Source organism: Coregonus lavaretus (genome assembly GCF_964263955.1).
Source record: "Coregonus lavaretus genome assembly, chromosome: 38".
NCBI classification, from domain to species: domain Eukaryota; kingdom Metazoa; phylum Chordata; class Actinopteri; order Salmoniformes; family Salmonidae; genus Coregonus; species Coregonus lavaretus.
The window spans coordinates 21889824-21913541 of NC_140025.1; the positions used below are offsets into that span (position 1 = coordinate 21889824).

At 39.5% G+C, this 23718-nt stretch overlaps 1 protein-coding gene across 1 annotated transcript in view; it reads left to right on the plus strand.

Moving 5' to 3' along the window:
• Window positions 1-17886, plus strand: part of mttp (microsomal triglyceride transfer protein) — a 38973-nt gene extending 21087 nt beyond the window's left edge. Inside the window, exons 11-17 of the mRNA XM_084154921.1 lie at window positions 390-601; window positions 5525-5622; window positions 5754-5875; window positions 10544-10771; window positions 11168-11292; window positions 15849-16019; window positions 16166-17886. Of these exons, the coding sequence (XP_084011047.1) occupies window positions 390-601; window positions 5525-5622; window positions 5754-5875; window positions 10544-10771; window positions 11168-11292; window positions 15849-16019; window positions 16166-16313 (1104 nt within the window). The 3' untranslated portion in view covers window positions 16314-17886. The remainder of the gene's footprint in view (window positions 1-389; window positions 602-5524; window positions 5623-5753; window positions 5876-10543; window positions 10772-11167; window positions 11293-15848; window positions 16020-16165) is intronic.
• Window positions 17887-23718: the final 5832 nt, after the last annotated feature.

Sequence of the window (23718 nt, forward strand, 5' to 3'; positions counted from 1 at the left end):
GTATTTTTAATGAATTTGCAAAAATGTCTAAAAACCTGTTTTCACTTTGTCATTATGGGGTATTGTGTGTAGATTGCTGAGTTAGTTTATTTTTATTTATTCAATTTTAATATTATAAGGCTGTAATGTAATAAAATGTGGAAAAAGTCAAGGGGTCTGAATACTTTCAGAAGGCACTGTATATAATAGGATTTTCAGATTTGATTGAACAGATAGATGATAGCAGTGTGGAACTATAGTGAGAAGTCGTGTAAAAGGGCAGTAGGTCGGGTTCAAACTCATGCCGACATCGTAGACATGTGTGCCCGGAGGTTGCGGCATTAGCGCTAGACCAGCCTGGCCACCAAAACAGATATTTTAAACTGTTGTCGTGCCTCACTCCATTTCAGGTGAAGCAGACAGTGAACCGAGTTTACCACCAGAACCGCCGGGTCTACGAGAAGAATGTGAGGGCAGCAGCCGCGGACGTGGTCCTCAGCAGCAACCCCTCATACATGGAGGTGAAGAACGTGCTCCTGTCCATCGGAAACCTGCCCAAAGAGTTGAACAAGTACATGCTTTCCAAGGTCAAGGACATCCTCCACTTTGAAATGCCTGCCAGGTGGGTGATGGGATTTACATTTGATTTGATGATTTGTGGGTATTTTCATTTTATTCAGACAGAAATAGCACTAAATGAGTGAGGAGACTAGCGGTGGGGCTGGGATTCGTACCCACACTGGGGTTTTTTATATGTGGTGCAGGCAGTGGCGTTACTTGCTAGACCAGCAGGCACTCATTAGATTTTATTTATTTGACAATTAAAAACCTAAGTTGAAGGCAGGCATTACTTACAGTGAGCTCCAAAAGTATTGGGACAGTGACACATTTTGTTGTTGTTTTGGCTCTGTACTCCAGCACTTGGGATTTGAAATGATACAATGATTATGAGGTTAAAGTGCAGACTGTCAGCTTTAATTATAGGGTATTTCCATCCATATCAGGTGAACCGTTTAGAAATTACAGCAATTTTCCAAATCTGAGAAATCTATAGGAAAACTCATTAAAGAAAACAGGAAAACATAGGAGTTTTCACACATGGTGTGAAACTTTTCCAGGCTCCACTACACCACTGCATAGGGCCAATGGAAAGACAGCAGTCCATAAACATGGACATAATAAGCCAGTAAGAATGCAAAAACACAACCATTAAGCATTTCCCAATCGAAATGTACAACTATGACTTCCCATTGCAAAAAACATTTCATGTTTAGCACACAAAGTAACCGGTGAACTAAAGTTTTTAAAGTGGAGCTGAACTACTTTGCAGATATGAAACAAACAGACAATCATATCAGTCAAAAATGTCAAATTCCCAGTCTATGCTACAAAACCAACTTTATAAAAGGTTTTAAAAAAGGTTATATTTGACTCAACGTTCCATGACGTACACTAAGGCATTGTTGGCAGAATAGATGGATGCAGTTCAATGCAAGATTAATATAATTCACCAAGATTAATATAATTCACAAAATATTGCTATCAGGTTGTAAATTACAGCGGGCCTGGTACATTGTTTGCTGCCTCCATTCGCGATGCACTGTTTCAGTTTCAATTACTCATTATTCTGGACAAAAACAGACAAATGTAACTAAGGCTGGGAATGTCAATACAATTAAACTAGCAAGGGTAATGATCACAAGTCAGTCATAACGTGGCTAATACGCTAGCGTATCTACTTATGTAGCAAGCTAAAAACACTGAGCCTAATGTTAGCTAGCTGCTAGGAGGATGTCATGTCATGTCATGCCATTAGAGGAGTGGGTGAGTGACTGACCTTTTCCCGTCATATCGTTTTTCGGTGGCTATACACAGCTAGAGATGCAGGTGTCATTTGATTAGCTAGCAATAACTTATGCTAACTGGATAACAGTATCTTGCGTTCACAAATTCACTCTGGCTATCTACTCCAATTTCAGAGCACTCTCGTCTGAGTGTGCTAGAGCGCAGAACAACTGATTAATTTACGAACGCTCAACACCCTCTGAATATGACCGGTGTCAGTAAATGTAGGCAAAAAAAGTAATAGTTAGCCAAGAACACTCTAGATAACATTTAAACAGCCTAACCAGCTTTGCTACGGCGAGTAAAATGGTCAGAGTGAGGTGTTCTCTCATTTGTGTCTGGAAGTAGCCAGCTAGCAAGCTAGCCAACTTTAGCCAGTTAGCTTGGTGCTTGGTTGGGACTTTATTTATTTTTATTTCACCTTTATTTAACCAGGTAAGCCAGTTGAGAACAAGTTCTCATTTACAATTGTGACCTGGCCAAGATAAAGCAAAGCAGTGCGATTAAAAACAACAACACAGAGTTACATATGGGGTAAACAAAACATAAAGTCAAAAATACAACAGAAATATATATACAGTGTGTGCAAATGTAGCAAGTTATGGAGGTATGGCTATAAATAGACCATAGTGCAAAATAATTACAATTTAGTATTAACACTGGAATGATAGATGTGCAAATAGAGATACTGGGGTGCAAATGAGCAAGATAAATAACAATATGGGGATGAGGTAGTTGGGTGGGCTAATTTCAGATGGGCTGTGTACAGGTGCAGTGATCGGTAAGGTGATCTGACAACTGATGCTTAAAGTTAGTGAGGGAGATAGGAGTCTCCAGCTTCAGAGATTTTTGCAGTTCGTTCCAGTCATTGGCAGCAGAGAACTGGAAGGAATGGCGGCCAAAGGAGGTCTTGGCTTTGGGGACAAGCATGCATTGGCAGGCAAGCTGCAGAAGGACGAGGCTACAATTCCCCATCGTTTATCAGTGCAATTTTGATGACCAACTAGCGGAAAAAGTTTGAAAGGGTTTATCTAATGTTCCTTCATTAGATTTTAGCTAATCTTGCTCTGGCTAGCATTAGTTGTTGATCTTGTTGTTGTTGATGTGCATAACTGAGGGAGAGAGAGCCTACCTTTTCATGGTTGTTTGATCAATAGGACTAAAGTTCCCAAATGTAAGAGGACTCCCGTGGTGTTTACATATTTGCTGAAATCTATTCAGGTTTATTTTGTGGCTTTTGGCGAATGCCTTCTAATGATCTAAAGTTGCGCTGTTGCAACTGCCTGTAAACACACAATCCAGTTCAAAGTGAATGATGGCAGGCCCGTGTGGCAAATGGCTTGTTTGTATAAAGGTCTACTGTAGCTCTGATTTGGCTAAAGCGCACTGGTCTGTGTAGCCTCTGGTCTGTTTTATTTACTGCACTGTCTATTAATTGTCCAAACGCACGGCCACTTTCCCATTATATTCTGCTATAGAATTTCCACAAATTCCTTAGTATACGTAATTCCCAAACATTCTAAGAATTTATGAAAATGTGAAAATGACCATATCTAAGTGGTTGCTTGTCAGAAAATGTATTTAATTTTTTTTTTTTTATAGTTTAATTCTTCCTGGGGTTGTATATGAACAGATTTTAATAAGATTTCATGTTGGTAAAATGCTGTCTGTTCCACTTTAAATGCAACAATGTTTCACACACATACATTATTTTCAAAGAGATGGCTAACAACAGCAAGTGCGCTGCAATAAAATACACAGTTCCACTCACCATATGATGATAATTTGAAACTTAACTTCTTGTTGAAAGTTATTCTTGAAAAGGGAGAAGCTAACAAATTAGCAACAACATCCTCTTTGATAACACCTGCTGCATCCGCTGCAAACTAGCTGACAACAAAAGCTAGCTAGCTAGACCGTGGGAAAACTACTGCTCACTATTGCGCAGTGACCTGTTGAAGTTTCCATACGTTTTTGTAAAAAAGGTCCCATCCATTAAGTCAAAATGTGATTGGTTAATTCCACTGTCAATCAAAATGTTTGCCCTAATACAGTTGAATGGCAGTTGCCTTTATCTAGCTTCTGATGGCCTAGCCAATGGCTAATTTAGCTAGCTAGATTTATCTCCCCAGAGACCAGCAAAGAAAAATCCTGATTGGATCTTTTTTTCTCTTCAGCGTTGACCCTTTCCTTTCCAACAAAAACTGAACAAATTAAATCAGAACATCATTGAAAATAATAATATAATTATCGTTATTATATTATTATCATTATTTTATAAATCCTTAGCCCTTCTCTGAAGGCGTAGAAGGCCCATTGTTCCCCACTGTGTTTGGGTTAGTAATAATTTGTAGGGTGGCTCTATTTTCCGTCAGCATGCTCTTTAATTAATTTGTTACTTTTATTTCGTATTATTATTTTTTATTTTTTTATTTTTTGGTATTCTTTCTTAAAACTGCATTGTTGGTTATGGGCTTGTAAGTAAGCATTTCACTGTTGTATTCGGCGCATGTGACAAATAAAATTTGATTTGATAAAGAATCCATATGTTGTTCTGAAATATGAACACAGAAAAACTGGACATTTTGAACTCTTATTATGGTGGTGATTTGACAAAATTACAATCATGGTCTTGTCTCGGACCCCTTATCCCCCTCCCGGTCTTGGTGTTGTCTCAGTGTCGCCCCCCCTCCGGTCTTGGTCTTGACTCTGATTCGATTTGCTCCGGTCTTGGTCTTGAATCGGTCTCGCTTTAGGTGGTCTCGAACACAACACTGCCTACTACCATACCCCGTTCAAAGGCACTTAAATATTTTGTGTGGCCCATTCACCCTCTGAATGGCACACATACACAATCCATGTCTCAATTGTTTCAAGGCTTAAAAATTATTATTTAACCTGTCTCCTCCCCTTCATCTACACTGATTGAAGTGGATTTACCAAGTGACATCAATAAAGGATCATAGCTTTAACCTGGATTCACCTGGTCAGTCTATGTCATGATAAGAGCAGGTGTTCATAATGTTTTGTACACTCAGTGTATGTTTATTGAAGTAGTCAAAAGTTGAGTATTTGGTCCCATATTCCTAGCATGAATGGTCCCCCACCCAAAGGACATCCAGGCAAATATACACAACTGTGGGAGGCATTGGAGTCTACATGGGCCAGTATTTGGTCCCATATTCCTAGCACACAATGATTACATCAAGGTTGTGACTCTACAAACTTGTTGGATGCATTTGCTGTTTGTTTTGGTTGTTTCATATTATTTTGTGCCCAATAGAAACGAATGGTAAATAATGTGTTTTGTCATTTTTAAGTCACTTTTAAATAAGAATAGAATATGTTTCTAAACACTTCTACATTAATGTAGATTACGGATAATCCAGAATGAATCGTGAATAATGATGAGTGAGTGAGAAAGTTATGGACGCACAAATATCATATCCCCAAGACATAACCTCTCACCATTACAATAACAGGGGAGGTTAGCATTTTTGGGGGTATGATATTTATGCTTCTGTAACTTTCTCACTCATCATTATTCTCAATTTATTCAGGATTATCCGTAATCATGGTAATATCCACATTAATGTAGAAGTGTTTAGAAACATTATATTCTTATTTACAATAAAAGTGATTCCAAAATGACAAAATACATTATTTACCATTCATTTATATTGGATACTACAATTTACAGCAAAATTCTACGGCAAGCCATGAAGGACATGATCTCCCATAACTATGACCGCTTCTCCAAGGTTGGGTCATCCTCTGCTTTCTCTGGCTTCATGGCACGTAAGTACATGTTAAAGAAAAATCGATACAGCTATGTGATATAATCATAGATGGATAAAGTTAATTGTTTTGTTGATTAGCCAATTTATGTACTGTATAATTATGTTTATAACTAAATCAACTTCCTGCAGGTACCGCTGATGCCACTACCACCTACAGTCTGGACATTCTGTACTCTGGCTCGGGGGTCCTCAGGAGGAGCAACATGAACATCTACGGAGCCAGTAACGGCGCCCTGCTACATGGCCTCCAGGTAATGAGAATGAATTGGTGAATTGATAATGAAGAAATTATATCATTATATTTACAGTGCCTTCAGAAAGTATTCCAGGGTTTGCACAAGGTGCTTGAGGTGCTTAAAGTACTTGAATTTGGCACTCTGAAATTCAAGTACTGGAATACCTTAAATCAGACATTTTCTGAAGTTGGTAGTTGAAAAGTACCTGAATTAAAATGAGAGGACAACAGAAAATGATCAAATATGTTAATATGAAAAATATTAGAAAAATGTGATCTAATTTCCAGGCAGACTACCAAGTTTGATTTCCTCACGTGTTTCGCGCTCTGGTTACCAGGTGAGCTTGCTCATTCCACTGGCGCCAGACAGGTACAGAACTGACTGATTAGGCGCCTCCAAATGTCAATTCGATAGCTAAAATGCCGGGCAAATGTAGATTTAATCCTTCCTGGCAGGATATTGATATTTATACATCGGGTTTGCCAGACGCAACCAGGGATATAGTGGAGGATAAACGCCATTTACGCACCTTTTTATTTGCGAAATAGCGTTTACTCACTTTTTTTGTTTTGTTAATCTAATCACGCCTACCTCTGCGAACGAGTGGAATCATGAGTAATTCATGTATGCTCGTTATGTTCGCCTGCTCCCACCGGAATTGGATGGTTAGCAGCGCATTAATTCACTACTCTGTCCAACGGGAAACTCCGCCCACGACATAGGCAGAGAGGTGAAACTAACTAGCTCAGCGGAGACCTACAGTAGCAAGTGGCAGAGAGACGCCGCTGACAGTGGGATTTTTTTTAACATCCCTCGACTCCTGCCATTTCAACAGACATCCCCCAAACAAAAACCCCCTGACTCTCGGAGGATGAGTTTACAACGTCTAAATAGTAACAGATATTTCAGTCAGATGTCTAGCTAGCTAGCTAGGTATCTCAAGGGCTGGCTATTAGCCAGGTAGCTAGCTATAACTATTCTGAACAAAAATATAAACGCAACATGCAACAATTTCAACGATTTTACTGAGGTACAGTTCATATAAGGAAATCAGTCAATTGAAATACATTTGTTAGGCCCTAATCTATGGATTTCACATGACTGCGCAGGTGTGCAGCCATGGGTGGGCCTTGGAGGGCATAGGCCCACCCACTGGGGAGCCAGGCCCAGCCAATCAGAATATGTTTTTACCCACAAAAGGGCTTTATTACAGACAGAAATACTCCTCAATTTCATCAGCTGTCCGGGCAGGTGAAGATGCCGGATGTGGAGGTCCTGGGCTAGTGTGGTTACACGTGGTATTACCCTGGTATTCACAAAGTGGGATTAAAATTGATTTAATTGTCATTTTTTGTCAACCATCTACACAAAATACTCTGTCAAAGTGGAAGAAAAATTCTAACAAAAAAAAAAAAAAGGAAAATAAAACACTATCTTCATTAGATAAGTATTCAAACCCCTGAGTCAATACATATTAGAATCACCTTTGGCAGCGATTACATCTGTGAGTCTTTCTGGATAAGTCTCTAAGATCTTTCCACACCTGGATTGTGCAACATTTTCCCATTTATTATTTTCAAAATTCTTCAAGCTCTGTCATATTGGTTGTTGATCAATGCTAGCAACCATTTTCAGGTCTTGCCATAGATTTTGAGGTAGATTTAAGTCAAAACGTAACTCGGCCACTCAGGAATATTCACTGTCTTTTTGGTAAGCAACTCCAGTGTAGATTTGGCATTTTGGGTTATTGTCCTGCTGAAATGTGCTTTCATCTTCCAGTGTCTGGTGGAAAGCAGACTGAACCAGGTTTTCCTCTAGAATTTTGCCTGTGCTTAGCTCTATTCCGTTTATATTTTATTCTGAAAAAGTCCTTAACGATTACAAGCATACCCATAACATGATGCAGCCACCACTATGCTTGAAAATATGGAGAGTGGTACTCGGTAATGTGTTGTATTGGATTTGCCCCAAACATAACACTTAGTATTCAGGACAAAAAGTGAATTGCTTTGCCACATTTTCTGCAGTATTTCTTTAGTGCCTTGTTGCAAACAGTATGCATTGTTTTGGAATATGTTTTATTCTGTACAGGCTTCCTTCTTGTCAGTTAGGTTAGTATTGTGGAGTAACTACAATGTTGGTGAGCCATCCTCAGTTTCCTCCTATCACAGCCATTTAAACTCTAACTGTTTTAAAGTCACTATTGGCCTCATGGTGAAATCCATGAGCGGTTTCCTTCCTCTCCGGCAACAGAGTTAGGAAGGACACCTGTATCTTTGTAGTGACTGTGTGTATTGATACACTATCGAAAGTGTAATTCATAACTTCACCATTCTCAAAGGGATATTTAATGTCTGCCTTTTTTTTTTTTTTTACCCATCTACCAAAAGGTGCCCTTCTCTGTGAGGCATTGGAAAACCTCCAAACCTCCCTGGTCTTTGTGGTTGAATCTGTGTTTGAAATTCACTGCTCAACTGAGAGACCTTACAGATAATTGTATGTATTGGGTACAGAGATGAGGTAGTCATTCAAAAATCATGTTAAACACTATTATTGCACTCAGAGTGAGTCCATATAACTTATTATGACTTGTTAAGCAATTCTACTCCTGAACTTATTTAGGCTTGCCATAACAAAGGGGTTGAATACTTATTGACTCAAGACATTTCAGCTTTTCATTTGTAATTAATTTGTAAAAATGTTGAGAAACATAATTCCACTTTGACATTATGGGGTATTGTCTGTAGGCCAGTGATACATTTAATCAATTTTAAATTCAGGATTTAACACAACAAAATTTGGAAAAAGTCAAGGGGTGTGAATACTGTCTGAAGCCACTATATCACTATCATTGTCATTGTGTTATTATATTCCATGTCATTTATCAGACACTTTTATCCAAACAGATTATCTGTTATAGGTTTTTACCTCTAGATAATTTTAATATTAAACAGTGGGTATCATAAGTATTCACCCCCCTTGGATTTTTTCACATTTTGTTGTGTTACAATGTGGGATTGAAATAGATGTAATTGTGTTGTTGTTTTTTGTCATTGACCTAAGCAAAGAAAATGTATATATATATATTTTTAAATAAAATTACATTTATAAAAATTTAATAACTAACATATAGTCATTGCATAAGTATTCACCCCCTTTGTTTAGGCAAGCCTAAATTAGCTCAGGAGTAACATTTGGCTTAACAAATCACATAAAAAGTTACATGGAATCACTCGTGTGAAATAATAGGGTTTTACATTATTTCTACAGCATCTGTAAGGTCCTTCAGTCAAGTATTGAATTTCAAGCACAGATTCAACCACAAAGACCAAGGAGCTTTTCGATAGCATCATAAACAAGGGCAGTGATTGGTAGATGGGTAACAATAACAAATCAGAAATTGAATATCTCAAGTTAATAATTACGCTGTGGATGATGTATTAAACCACCCAGAAATATCAAAGATACAGTCGTCCTTCTGAACTGAGCTGCAGGATAGGACGGACACTGCTCAGGGGTGTCACCATGAGGCCATTGGCGATTTTAAAACAGCTACAGAGTTCAATGACTGTTATGGGAGAAAATTGAGGATGGATCAATAACATTGAAGTGACTCCACAATAATGACCTAAATGAAAGAGTGAAAAGAAGATAAAAAATATACATAATACAAATATTCCAAAACATGCATCCTGTATGCAACAAGGCACTAAAGTAATACTGAAGAGAAAAAAACACTGCAAAGGAATACACTTTTTGGTCTAAATGCAAAGCCTTAATGTTTGGGGAAAATCCAACACAATACATCACTGAGTAACTGCCTCCTTATTTTCAAGCATGGTGGTGGCTGCATCATGGTATGGGTATGCTTGACATAGGCAAAGACAGGGGAGTTTTTCAGGAGAAAAAGAAAAGAGATGGAGCTAAGGACAGGCAAAATCCTGGAGGAAAACCTGCTTCAGTCTGCTTTACACCAGATCCTGCAGGAAAATAACCTACAACACAAGGCCAGATCTACATTGGAGTTGCTTACCAAGAAGACAGTGAATGTTCCTGAGTGGCCAAGTTACAGTTTTGACTTGAATCTGCTTGAACATCTATGGCAAGACTTGAAAATTGCTGTCTAGCCATGATCCCCAACATCTTGACAGAGCTTGAAGAATTCTTTAAAGAATAATAGGCAAATATTGCACAATCTAGGTGTGCAATGGTCTTAGACTCACCGCTGTAATCGCTGCCAAAGGAGTGATTCTAACATGTATTGATTCGGGGGTGAATACTTTACAGATTTATTTTTAAAATAATCTGTAAAAAATGTTAGAATTTTTCTTCCACTTTGACATTAGAGTATTTTCTGTAGATCATTGACAAAAAATTACTATTCAATCCTTTGTAACACAATACAATTTTAAGAAATCCAAGCGGGTTGAATACTTATGATACCCACTGTATATGTAGTCATGTAGAAGAGCAGATTCTAAGATCTCGCACGCTCTTGGGTTAAGTTTGCCCTAGGTACAGCTTATTTTATTGGGGAAAATGCAAAACTGACCCAAGATCAGTGTTTAGGGGCAACTTCACCTAACACTGCCTTTCTGCACTCAACAAAGGAAGGTGGACCAACCAACAGTGCCAACTTGTTGACAGTAATATCTGATTGCCATATTTTCTCTCGCTGTCCAGGTGGCGATTGAGGCCCAAGGCATGGAGTCCCTGATCGCGGCCAAGCCGGACGAAGGCGAGGAGGACCTGGAGTCCTTTGCTGGGATGTCGGCCCTGCTCTTCGACGTCCAGCTGCGGCCTGTGACCTTCTTCAAGGGCTACAGTGACCTCATGTCCAAGATGTTCTCCATGTCCGGCGAGCCCATGAACGTGGTGAAGGGCCTGATTTTGCTCACTGACCACTCCCAGGTTGGCACTCTTAAATCAATGAATCAACCAATGAGTCACTCAGTCAATCCATCAAACAATCAGTCAATCGAACAATCAAACTTTATTTAAAGTGTTGTTTTAAAAAAATCACAACACACAAATGAACTTTGAGTTCGTTCAACTTGGTCTTCTGTATTATATAAAGTCACTGGTACCTCAGACATTTTTTTACTAATATCTTTATATAGACTCATATAAACTATTGAATGTGTTGGTATCCACCTAGGCAACATTTTAACTGTCAATGCCTTCTTCAGCCACTTGGTTTCAAATCTCTCTGACACTAGCCCTCACTGGCCCAGACGGGCAAGCAGCTATTGTGTTTTCTTTCCTCACTCCTGTTTTCTCATTCTCTCTTCTCCTACATCCTTTCAGGTCATCCAGCTTCAGTCTGGGTTGAAGGCCAACGCCGAGTTCCAGGGTGGTTTGGCCATCGACATCTCAGGAGGCATGGAGGTCAGCCTGTGGTACAGGGAGTCCAAGACCAGCGTCAACAACAAGTAGGGAACCTGGGTTCAATAGTGATGGGCAGAATGCAAACAAAACACTTTTTCAATTTGAGCATTCTTCTCATATGTTGCCAACTGAATGTACTTAGTCATGCTTATTGTTGGATAGTTTTGAATAATCATCGCACAATAATGACAAAAGGTAGACAAGCTTTGGCGGGCTCAGATTAGAGAAAAAGGTAAAGATTCAATCCAATGTGTGTTATAGAATAGCAAACTATAACTGACTTTTAAGCCGAGATGTGCAGCATTTACAAACTCAATTGGTAATACATGATTGACAGTGGTGAGGCCTGGATGGAGGATTGATGTTAACTACACGATCTAAAAATTACGACTGATTCATTTCATCCACTGATTCATAGAGCATGCTCGCGAATGGTGACGTGACAATTCTTGTCTCATCAGATATATGTGGAGGTGACATCATTTCATTCAGCTCTAGATTAGAGTAGTTGACTGATTGATGCTTTCTGTCAATGCAAACACAATAACAATTTCAACCAGAGAGCATCATCGGTCCAGTAGATAAATGTGACATCATCCAGTGATAAAATGGGGATGGAATTGTTGGAATCTAGATAGGTGCTTTACAGGAATCAGGGACTGTATTCATAAAGGGCCCGATTTAGTACATTTACACCTTTTCCTACACACACCTTTCCTACGCACTTCTCAGTAGTTGGTATTCAGACTTACCTTATGCAGGTGCGTAACGGGCTTTGCAGGCGTGGTTCTCTTTTGTGCACTGAATACATTTGAATTCAACCGCTGAAAACCCTCATGGAGTTTTCATTCAATAGGGTTTTCAGGACATTAATCTAATAGCCATCCCTTTTAAATTTGGAGTACCTTTTTTATTAATTTTCTCGACAGACTCAGTAGAATGTATAGAGAGAGCGCTTCAGAATATTAGGGATCAATGAAAGAAAGCCATGTAAATACACAAATATTTGTCAGCACCAATTGGTATACAGTGGGGGAAAAAAAGTATTTAGTCAGCCACCAATTGTGCAAGTACTCCCACTTAAAAAGATGAGAGAGGCCTGTAATTTTCATCATAGGTACACGTCAACTATGACATACAAATTGAGAAAAAAAAATCAAGAAAATCACATTGTAGGATTTTTTTATGAATTTATTTGCAAATTATGGTGGAAAATAAGTATTTGGTCACCTACAAACAAGCAAGATTTCTGGCTCTCACAGACCTGTAACTTCTTCTTTAAGAGGCTCCTCTGTCCTCCACTCGTTACCTGTATTAATGGCTCCTGTTTGAACTTGTTATCAATATAAAAGACACCTGTCCACAACCTCAAACAGTCACACTCCAAACTCCACTACGGCCAACACCAAATAGCTGTCAAAGGACACCAGAAACAAAATTGTAGACCTGCACCAGGCTGGGAAGACGGAATATGCAATAGGTAAGCAGCTTGGTTTGAATAAATCAACTGTGGGAGCAATTATTAGGAAATGGAAGACATACAAGACCACTGATAATCTCCCTCGATCTGGGGCTCCACGCAAGATCTCACCCCGTGGGGTCAAAATGATCACAAGAACGGTGAGCAAAAATCCCAGAACCACACGGGGGGACCTAGTGAATGACCTGCAGAGAGCTGGGACCAAAGTAACAAAGCCTACCATCAGTAACACACTACGCCGCCAGGGACTCAAATCCTGCAGTGCCAGACGTGTCCCCCTGCTTAAGCCAGTACATGTCCAGGCCCGTCTGAAGTTTGCTAGAGTGCATTTGGATGACCCAGAAGAGGATTGGGAGAATGTCATGTGGTCAGATGAAACCAAAATAGAACTTTTTGGTAAAAACTCAACTCGTCGTGTTTGGAGGACAAAGAATGCTGAGTTGCATCCAAAGAACACGATACCTACTGTGAAGCATGGGGGTGGAAACATCATGCTTTGGGGCTGTTTTTCTGCAAAGGGACCAGGACGACTGATCCGTGTAAAGGAAAGAATGAATGGGGCCATGTATCGTGAGATTTTGAGTGAAAACCTCCTTCCATCAGCAAGGGCATTGAAGATTAAACGTGGCTGGATCTTTCAGCATGACAATGATCCCAAACACACCGCCCGGGCAACGAAGGTGTGGCTTCGTAAGAAGCATTTCAAGGTCCTGGAGTGCCCTAGCCAGTCTCCAGATCTCAACCCCATAGAAAATCTTTGGAGGGAGTTGAAAGTCCGTGTTGCCCAGCGACAGCCCCAAAACATCACTGCTCTAGAGGAGATCTGCATGGAGGAATGGGCCAAAATACCAGCAACAGTGTGTGAAAACCTTGTGAAGACTTACAGAAAACGTTTGACCTGTGTCATTGCCAACAAAGGGTATATAACAAAGTATTGAGAAACTTTTGTTATTGACCAAATACTTATTTTCCACCATAATTTGCAAATAAATTCATAAAAAATCCTACAATGTGATTTTCTGGATTTTTTTCTCTCATTTTGTCTGTCATAGTTGACGTGTACCTATGATGAAAATTACAGGCCTCTCATCTTTTTAAATGGGAGAACTTGCACAATTGGTGGCTGACTAAATACTTTTTTCCCCACTGTATTATATATCTTGTATATCATTTAGGGTTAGGAAAGTATTTATGAATAGTAAAAAAAACTTGTTTGGAGACCCTTTTACGCACATAATATATTGGTGAATCAAAAATACGGTGGTTTGATTCATCCTGAAAGTTGCCATATTCAATTGTTCAATCCCTGAAATATTGGAAGGTGAGAAAAGTGTACAATAGGGGTTGAACAGTAGTCCTATAAATCTACCCTAATAATCCTCACTAATTATGGAACTGTAATGACAACGGTCCAGTCATCATGAACCGTGAGCCAGGCTCCAGGTTTAAACTGCTACGTATGGTCTGCGTTCCAAAATGATTCAAATAGGCTACATGTCCCAAATTATTGCACAACTTGTAATATGTTAGCCTAATATGATCAACTATTGCTAGCGATCCTCAAGAACAACCATACAAACGTGACAGAGGAAAGAAAGGTAAACTAACAATGTAATGGAATAATGCAAAATGTAAGAAAACGAACACTAAAGTCAGTGACCGTTATAAATGTATGTAGGTATAACTGATGGTGGCTACCAATTGTAAAAAATACAGTGAAAACTCCGGACATATAATTAAAATATTCTATAAATCGATTTGGTAGGTTTGGCGCTATACTGTCATTTGTCCATGGCTACAGAAGCCTATAGCTTGGGTCTCCAAATTTCATCCTAAATTATAAGGCCAGCATTTCATCAACTTCACTGTGGAAAAGGTGATATGATGATATTCTTCTGTTTGCTGCCATATGACTGGTTTTGCATTGGTCTCCAGCGTTCATAACGTAAAATAGATCTAAAACAATTGTCATTTTATATTTACAATCCCCTTATCCAAAAGGTTTACTCATTTACCTAGCTCTTATCAGTAGCGCTTACCAATATTTGTAAATTACAGTGCATGGAGAATGGTCTTATTTCTATCGGAAAAAAAGAAAGTAGATGTTCCACATGGAACCGACAGATTCCTCGACCTTATTTATTGTTTCATCGCGCATAAAGGTTGTGGAATTATGAGGGAATTAAGTCAAGGTCAGAATACAGTCTATCTGTAGACACACCTCCACCACACCTTCTTCATTTCTTTGATCTCCACCCCAAATGAATAACAGGTGAATAGCATGCTTAACTCTGGTCGGAATTCCCCCGAAAGCGTCTCAGACTAGGATCAGGTCTCCCCTGTCCATGTTGTAATCTTATTTATTGTGATCAAAAAGGCAAAACTGATCCTAGATCAGCAATCTTACCATGAGGCATTTCATTCCAGTGCTTGAATCACCTATTTGAGCTTAATGGTCTTGTCTTGACAATGTCATGTTGTTTTGTCTTGTCAAAATGATGTTACCCAAGAAGTGATTTGGTTGGTCTGATCTTAGTGCCATTGGGATTGTTCATCCAAATATGCTAGTTGAAGACATGAAATTTGCTCCATACATGACTTCCTAGAACTCTGATCCAGATACTGTAGATAGACTTCTGCTGCTTTCTTGGTCTTTGTTTCGCGATGACATTTTGGGTGACGTTCTGTGTTGGCTCAAAGTCAACGAGGGGAATGGCAGAGGCAGGTGTATGGATCACTTGCAGTCGTACTGTACCTCCTCTCCTCTGATAATAGACCAGCAGGCTATCTATAAGAGCAGAACATACCCAAGTGACATCTTTGCCAAGGCATGCCTCCACAGACAGATAGACATACAGGTTTTTCAGATGGCTTGGCAGTGGTCATTTTGATTTGAGATTTCAAGCAGAGAACTATGACGATAGCGGTTTCATATTCAGACATTCTCTAATTTGTAAGAGATTTTTACCACCAGTCACCACCTGTTCATTTTATGTTGAGTTAAAAGGCATTTTACTGGTCAAAGATTTGCAAAATGCAACTGAATCTTAATTTGAGAAAATGAAAAATTATTCTTATCCACCCATTAGTTATTTTTCATCTGAAATTGTCTATTTGCAGGGGAGCCATGGTGGTGACTGGGAATGTGACCGTGGACATGGACTTTGTGCGCACTGGGATGGAGGTGAGCTTTGAGACAGAGGCGTCTCTAGACTTTATCACCACGGTCCAGTTCTCAGAGTACCCTTTCCTGGTGTGCATGCAGATGGACAAGACCACCTTCCCCTTCAGGTAGGCCAGGGCTAAGACCAATTACAGCCTAGTGAATTCTACATTGTATTTTCAGTGAATTATGAATGCGTTAATGGCTCATTATACTTCCACCTGTGCAGTCTCTGATTACAAAGCTCATGAATTGCCATTGTCATTTATTGCAGTGAGTCCCTAACAAAATATGAGAGCCTGCCATCGGGGAAGAGCTACGTGTCGCGCAGGGGCCACAAGCAGCTGTTGCCTGGCTCGGAGTTCCCTCTCCACCAGGAGAACTCCAACATGTGCAAGAGAGTGTTTGACTCAGACTGGTAGTCTTCTCCGGGTCAATCCATCTGTAAGAAGATGGAAGATCTTTTGCAGAGTGTAGAGAGTTATGGGCCAACAACCCTATTTCGTCAGTGTAAACAGCGTGTTGTATGAGGCGGATAAATGGATGCTAGCTAGCTATGACCATCGTAAAATGGCAAAAGTGAACTGTCGTGTGCCTTTTTTGTTGATCTGATTGGAAAATGCGTACATTGTGTCATCAGAGTTCAGTTTACTGCAAAATCGCTAACTAGCGGCTAACTTGCTAGCTGTTTACTACTATTTATCTCCCTTTCGATCCCACAACACAATGCATTATTTACAGTGTGACAATAGTGTAATAGGGTTATTCTTTGAATGAGTCCTACTTGACATTCTGGCTGGAGGGTTATTTATTGTTTTGTTTTTTTAAAGCTATCCAGGAACACCTACTGTATCACCCCACAGGCAAAAAACATTCATGTTTACATTCTTAATTCAACGTTTAATTTCCAATCAGAAATTTCTCTGGTGCCTTTTCTATTAATTTGTTTGCATATCTATTTATATGGGTATATGAGTATCATATACATTATGTGGTATATACTCAATATAGCTAAGTGATACAAACACAATATTCACCTATGTAAATATGGTACATAGCATTGGGTGAGCTGATGCTGTGGTTGAATGTACTGTCATTTACATAAATGCTCACATTACACAGTTTCTAGTTTGTTTGTTTAATTGAATACATGGATGTGGTTTCCAAGGCTGCAAAGATTGAATGACAGTAAAGTCATTGCGTAACAATGTAAAATAATGTATACAGTACTTGATTCACTCTGTAGCAAGATTGAAGGAGCTTTGACATGAGACCAGATATCGCAGGGTTAATTTATTGAATTAATTTCTATGATTTTAACTTCTGAATGTTAAACATGTACAGTACCAGTCAAATGTTTTGACACACCTACTCATTCAAGGGTTTTTCTTTATTTTTACTATTTTCTACATTGTAGAATAGTAGTGAAGACACCAAAGCTGTGAAATAACACAAATGGAATCATGTAGTAACCAAAAATGTTTTAAACAAATCAAAATATATTTTATATTTGAGTTTCTTCAAAGTAGCCACCCTTTGCCTTGATGACAGCTTTGCACACTCTTGGCATTCTCTCAACCAGTTTCATGAGGTAGTCCATCATCACTTTAAGACATGAAGGTCAGTCAATCCGGAAAATGTCAAGAACTTTGAACGTTTCTTCAAGTGCAGTCGCAAAAACCATCAAGTGCTGTGATGAAACTGGCTCTCATGAGGACCGCCACAGGAATGGAAGACCCAGAGTTACCTCTGCTGCAGAGGATATGTTCATTACATTTACATTTTACATTTTAGTCATTTAGCAGACGCTCTTATCCAGAGCGACTTACAGGAGCAATTAGGGTTAAGTGCCTTGCTCAAGGGCACATTTACGTCATTTAGCAGACGCTCTTATCCAGAGCGACTTACAAATTGGTGCATTCACCCTATAGCCAGTGGGATAACCACTTGACAATTATACCTTTTTTTTTTTTCTTTTTTTTTTTTTTGGGGGGGGGGGGGGTAGAAGGATTACTTTATCCTATCCCAGGTGTTCCTTAAAGAGGTGGGGTTTCAAATGTCTCCGGAAGGTGGTGAGTGACTCCGCTGTCCTGGCGTCGTGAGGGAGCTTGTTCCACCATTGGAGTTACCAGCCTCAGAAATTGCAGCCCAAATAAATGCTTCACAGAGTTCAAGTAACAGACACATCTGAACATCAACTGTTCAGAGGGGACTGTGTGAATCAGGCCTTCATGGTCGAATTGCTACAAAGAAACCACTACTAAAGGACACCAATAAGAAGAAGAGACCTGCTTGGGCCAAGAAACACGAGCAATGGACATTAGACCGGTGGAAATGTGTCCTTTGTTCTGGAGTCCAAATTGGAGATTTTTGGTTTGTGAGACACGGTGTGGGTGAACGGATGATCTCCGCATGTGTAGTTCCCACCGTAAAGCATGGAGGAGGAGGTGTTATGGTGTGGGGTTGCTTTGCTGGTGACACTGTCTGTGATTTATTTAGAATTCAAGGCACACTTAACCAGCATGGCTACCACAGCATTCTGCAGCGATACGCCACCCCATCTGGTTTGGGCTTAGTGGGACTATAATTTGTTTTTCAACAGGACAATGACCCAACACACCTCCAGGCTCTATAAGGGCTATTTTACCAAGAAGGAGAGTGATGGAGTGCTGCATCAGATGACCTGGCCTCCACAATCCCCCGACCTCAACCCAATTGAGATGGTTTGGGATGAGTCGGACGGCAGAGTGAAGGATAAGCAGCCGAACGGGTGCTCAGCATATGTGGGAACTCCTTCAAGACTGTTGGAAAAGCATTCCAGGTGAAGCTGGTTGAGAGAATGCCAAGTGTGTGTAAAGGTGTCATCAAGGCAAAGGGTGGCTATTTGAAGAATCTCAAAAATAAAATATATTTAGATTTGTTTAACACTTTTTTGGTTATTACATGATTCCATATGTGTTATTTCATAGTTTTGATGTCTTCACTATTATTCTACAACGTAGAAAATAGTTTAAAAAAATGAAAAACCCTTGAATGAATAGGTGTGTCCAAACTTTTGACTGGTACTGTATATCAATTAGAAAATGTCTGATTAATTTATTTACACATTTGTAATTGGACCCATTTAGATAATTGGGTCCTGTAACCCTAAGAATTTTGACTTTAAATTATAATTCTTACATTAAACCTTTTGATATATTTTTTTGTACTATAGTTTGAGATCCTTTTGTTAGGTTTGTACTTGATCAACAACAAAGAGTGCACTGGAACCACTATGCCCCATTGGCTTGTAAGTGTATAAGGAAATTTGTACATACAGTATGCATTGCTTTTCTGGCATTACACTAGTGTGTATGTGTATGATCATTTTCAATAAAGCTATGAAAACCAGAATGGAAATTGTTTGTCTTTTGACGTTTCCCACTAACATTACTGACCTGTACATGGCTGTTGAGCCTACTTGGTTAAGCTATCAGAATACTGGCTTACCTGACATGTCTTTAGATAATAATATATTTTCTGTGTGGCTTGTTCAGTTTGACAATTTTAACGCATGTCAATCATAGTAGAATGTTATGGGATGAAGTACAGTACATATAAGGGATATTTAGAGATAATGCCTTCAGAAAGTATTCATATTATTATTTTATTTTTTTGTAAATTAAAATTTATACCCCTTGATTTATTCCACATTTTGTTGTGTTACAGCCGAATTAAAAATGGATTAAATATATATTTTTGTCACCCATCTACACACAATACCCCATAATGACAAAGTGAAAACATGTTTTAAAACATTTTTGCAAATGTATTGAAAATGAAATACAGAATTATCTAATTTACGTAAGTATTTACACCCCTTTGCTATGACACTCCAAATTGAACTCCGGTGCATCCAATTTCCTTTGATCATCCTTGAGATGTCACTACAACTTGATTGGCGCCCACCTTTGGCCAATTCAGTTGTTTGGACATGATTTAGAAAGAAACACAACTGTCTATATAAGGTCCCACAGTTGACAGTGCATGTCAGATCAGAAACTATGCCATGAACTCCAAGGAACTGTCCGTAGATCTGCAAGATGATAGAATTGTGATGAGGCATATATCTGGGGAAGGGTATAAAACCATTTCTAGAGTTTCCAAAAGCACAGTGGTCTCCATCATTGGGAAATTGAAAAAATATGGAACTACCCAGACTCTGTCTTGAGCTGGCCGTCCGACCAAACTGAGCAACCGGGCAAGAAGGACCTTGGTCAGGGAGGTGACCAAGAACCCAATGACCATTCTGACAGAACTACAGAGTTCCTTGGTTGAGAAGGGAGAACCTGCCAGAAGGACATCAGTCTCTACAGCACTTCACCAATCTGGACTTTATGGGAGATTGACGGAAGCCACTCCTGTGAGAAAGGCACATGACTACACCCCTGGAGTTTGCAAAAAGTCATGTGAAAAACTCAGACCATAAGCAAAACATTTAGTGGTCTGATGAGACAAAAATGGTACTCTTTGGCCTGAATGCAAAGCGCTATGTCTGGAGAAAACCAGGCACAGCTCATCACCCATCTAACACCATCCCTAACGTGAAGCATGGTGGTGGCAGCATCATGCTATGGAGATGCTTTTCAGTGGCAGAGACTGGTAAGGATAGAGGGAACATTTAATGTAGCCAAATACAGGCAAATCCTTTATGAGAACCTGCTTCAGAGTGCAAACGAAGATTTACATTCCAACAGGACAATGACCCCAAGCATACAGCCAAAGCAACGCTGGAATGGCTTCAGAACAAGAATGTGAAAGTCCTTGAGTGGCCCAGCCAAAGCCCAGACTTGATTCCCATTGAAAATCTGTGGAAAGATTTGAAGATTGCTGTTCACCTCCGCTCCCCATCTAACTTAACCGAGCTTGAGAAAATCTGCAAGGAAGAATAGGATAAAATCCCCAAATCCAGATGTGCAAAGCTGATACAGACATACCAAAGCTTTAATCGCGGCCAAAGGTGCTTCTACAAAGTATTGACTCAGGGGTGTGAATACTTATGTAAAAGAGATAATGGGGTATTGTGTGTAGATAGTGAGAAAAAAACAATTTAATCCATTTTGAATTCAGGCTTTAACACAGCAAAATGTGGAATAAGTCAAGGGGTATGAATACTTTCTGAAGGCAATGTATGTTTACAGGATATGGTTACAAATAATTTCACAAGCCTATTAATGTTTCACTTCAGTAATGATTTATGGTATACAAAAAACAACATCAAATGCGGGAAACCAAGTCCTGTTATGTTTTTGACACTTTGTGTTGATGGCATGTAGCATAAGCAAAGTATGTCAACCACGGGAGAGCATTGATTCTCAATCCCAAAATGACCCCTAACCCCTACACTGCAGGCGGTCCTATTGATCTGAGATATACAGTAAGCATCATGGAAATCGCTTCATCTCGCCTTATGATTGGCTGGGTGGAAATGTCGCCATATTGCCTCCACCTATCCAATCCTCTCAGATCTACTGAGTGGCTAGGGACTAGGGGCCAGGGGTCTATTTGGAATTCAGCATGACATGTGAGTGTGTGAAGGAGCACTGAGTGAGTAGTGCACCCATTTGCTGTTCCAGGTGAGGCAATAAATCGTGTCTGGCCTTGTGTCGCAGTTGTGACATCAGAGCCCCCCGGTTGGCATCCAAGCACAACAACTGGGCCTTAATGGAGATTCTTTAGGAAGTGCAGAGAGCAGCTGGGAGCGAGGGGCTGTCTGCCAGTCTCACTGCCTCCATGGCAACGATGTAAACACACCAGCAAACTGTCAGGTTGAACTTAAGCCCGGGCCGGGTTGAGGTTTCAGGGACATCAGAAAGCTAACCTTGCACCCTTCGGCAGACACCAACACTTTTATGTGTCTTTCCAAGTAAATCAATTTGCTTGTCTTGTGTTGTGTTGCTCTGGATAAATTTTTTCAGGAGCAGAAAGCTCATACTGCTCATTCAGGGGAGCCGAAAGTTGCTGGAAAGGGTTGGGGGGACATCATCACCAGCAACAGAAATTATACAAATTGAGCAGAATAATACTGGTTGGGACACCACTTTGTGTATTTAAAGATAGCTGTGATTCCCAATGATTTGATCACTGTCAATATATTATGGAAGTACCATAGCAAAGAAAATGGACACAAGCAAGACAACCGTGATGAGCAACATACACAACGGACAATGTTAATTAGCTTGCAATTTGATTTATTCCAAACACTTGTAGGCTTTTGGGCCTACAGTGTGTTCTTTTCACCTCAGTCTACTTGTCATATTTCATCACTGTCACCTTGCAAGTGCAAACATGGCACTGCTTCATCTAAAAAACAAACTCTGCATTGACCTCCCGGTCTCGTGCTCCTTCTAAGGCCGCCATATTAAGTCCGTAAAGCAAAATACTTACACACAACATATACATAATGTCGCTTTTTTATGATTGTCTTTCAGACACCAAGGCTAATGTAGCCACTCAATCATAATAGCGCCATTCTTTCTCAGGCGTTCGTTCACGTACATTTCTCCCATCTCAACATTACTTCCCCATCCGTCCTTCATTCTTTTCAACATCTTTCAAAAAGCAAGCATATACACAGAATGTTTCTTTCATTGGGCATCAGGGAACCTGAAAGCCAGTAGATGTATGGGATTGGGGAGGGATGTTGTGCTTAGGTGAAGTTGTAAACTGAGATTTCTTCTTTAATGACTCATAATTTATGCTACTGTGTGTCTTGGTAGTTCTTTACTAAATTATGTTATCACTTTGACTAAGCTTTATTAGTCCACATAATGATATCATAAACTTAACATATATAATTTCAAATCATGACTGTTCATGTTAGTGACAAATTATAACTCAATAAGTTACGAAATGCTAACATCAGCTAAGTTGAGCTACTGACAGTGTAAAAGTTTTTCAGAAATGGACATAGAATGAACAGACGTAAAGCTAATGACATATTAATGACAGTATTACACATCTTTCTGTTGTAGTCAGCTAGACTAGAACATCTAACATTACACAATTAAATACACATATTTACACACATGTACAGTGCCTTCATAAAGTATTTATAACCCTTGACTTATTCCACCCTTTGATGTGTTACAGCCGGAATTCAAAATTGATTAAATATTTTTTTCTCACCCATCTACACACGATACCACATGATGACAAAGTGAAAACATGTTTTTCAAATGTTTGCTCATTTATTGAAAATGAAATACAGAAATATCTCATTTACATGAGTATTCACACCCATGAGTCAATACTTTGTAGAGGCACTTTTGGCAGCGATTACAGCTGTGAGTCTTTCTATTTCAGTCTCGAAGAGCTTTCCACACCTGGATTGTGCAACATTTGCCCATTATTCTTTAAAAAAGTATTCAAGCTCTGTTAAATTGGTTGTTAATCATTGCTAGACAACCATTTTCAGGTCTTGCCATAGATTTTCAAGTAGATTTGTAAAAACTGTAACTCGGCCACTCAAGAACATTCACTGTCTTCTTGTTATGCAACTCCAGTGTAGATTTGGCTTTATGTTTAAGGTTATTGTCATACTGAAAGAAGAATTCATCTGCCAGTGTCTGGTGGAAAGCAGACTTAACCAGGTTTTCCTCTAGGATTTTTCCTGTGCTTAGCTTAGTTTTTGTCCTGAAAAACTCCCCAGTCCTTAACGTTTACAAGCATACCCATAACATGATGTAGCCACCACTATGCTTGAAAATATGGAAAGTGGTACTCAGTAATGTGTTGTATTGGATTTGCCCCAAACATAAAACTTTGTATTTAGGACCAAAAGTGAAT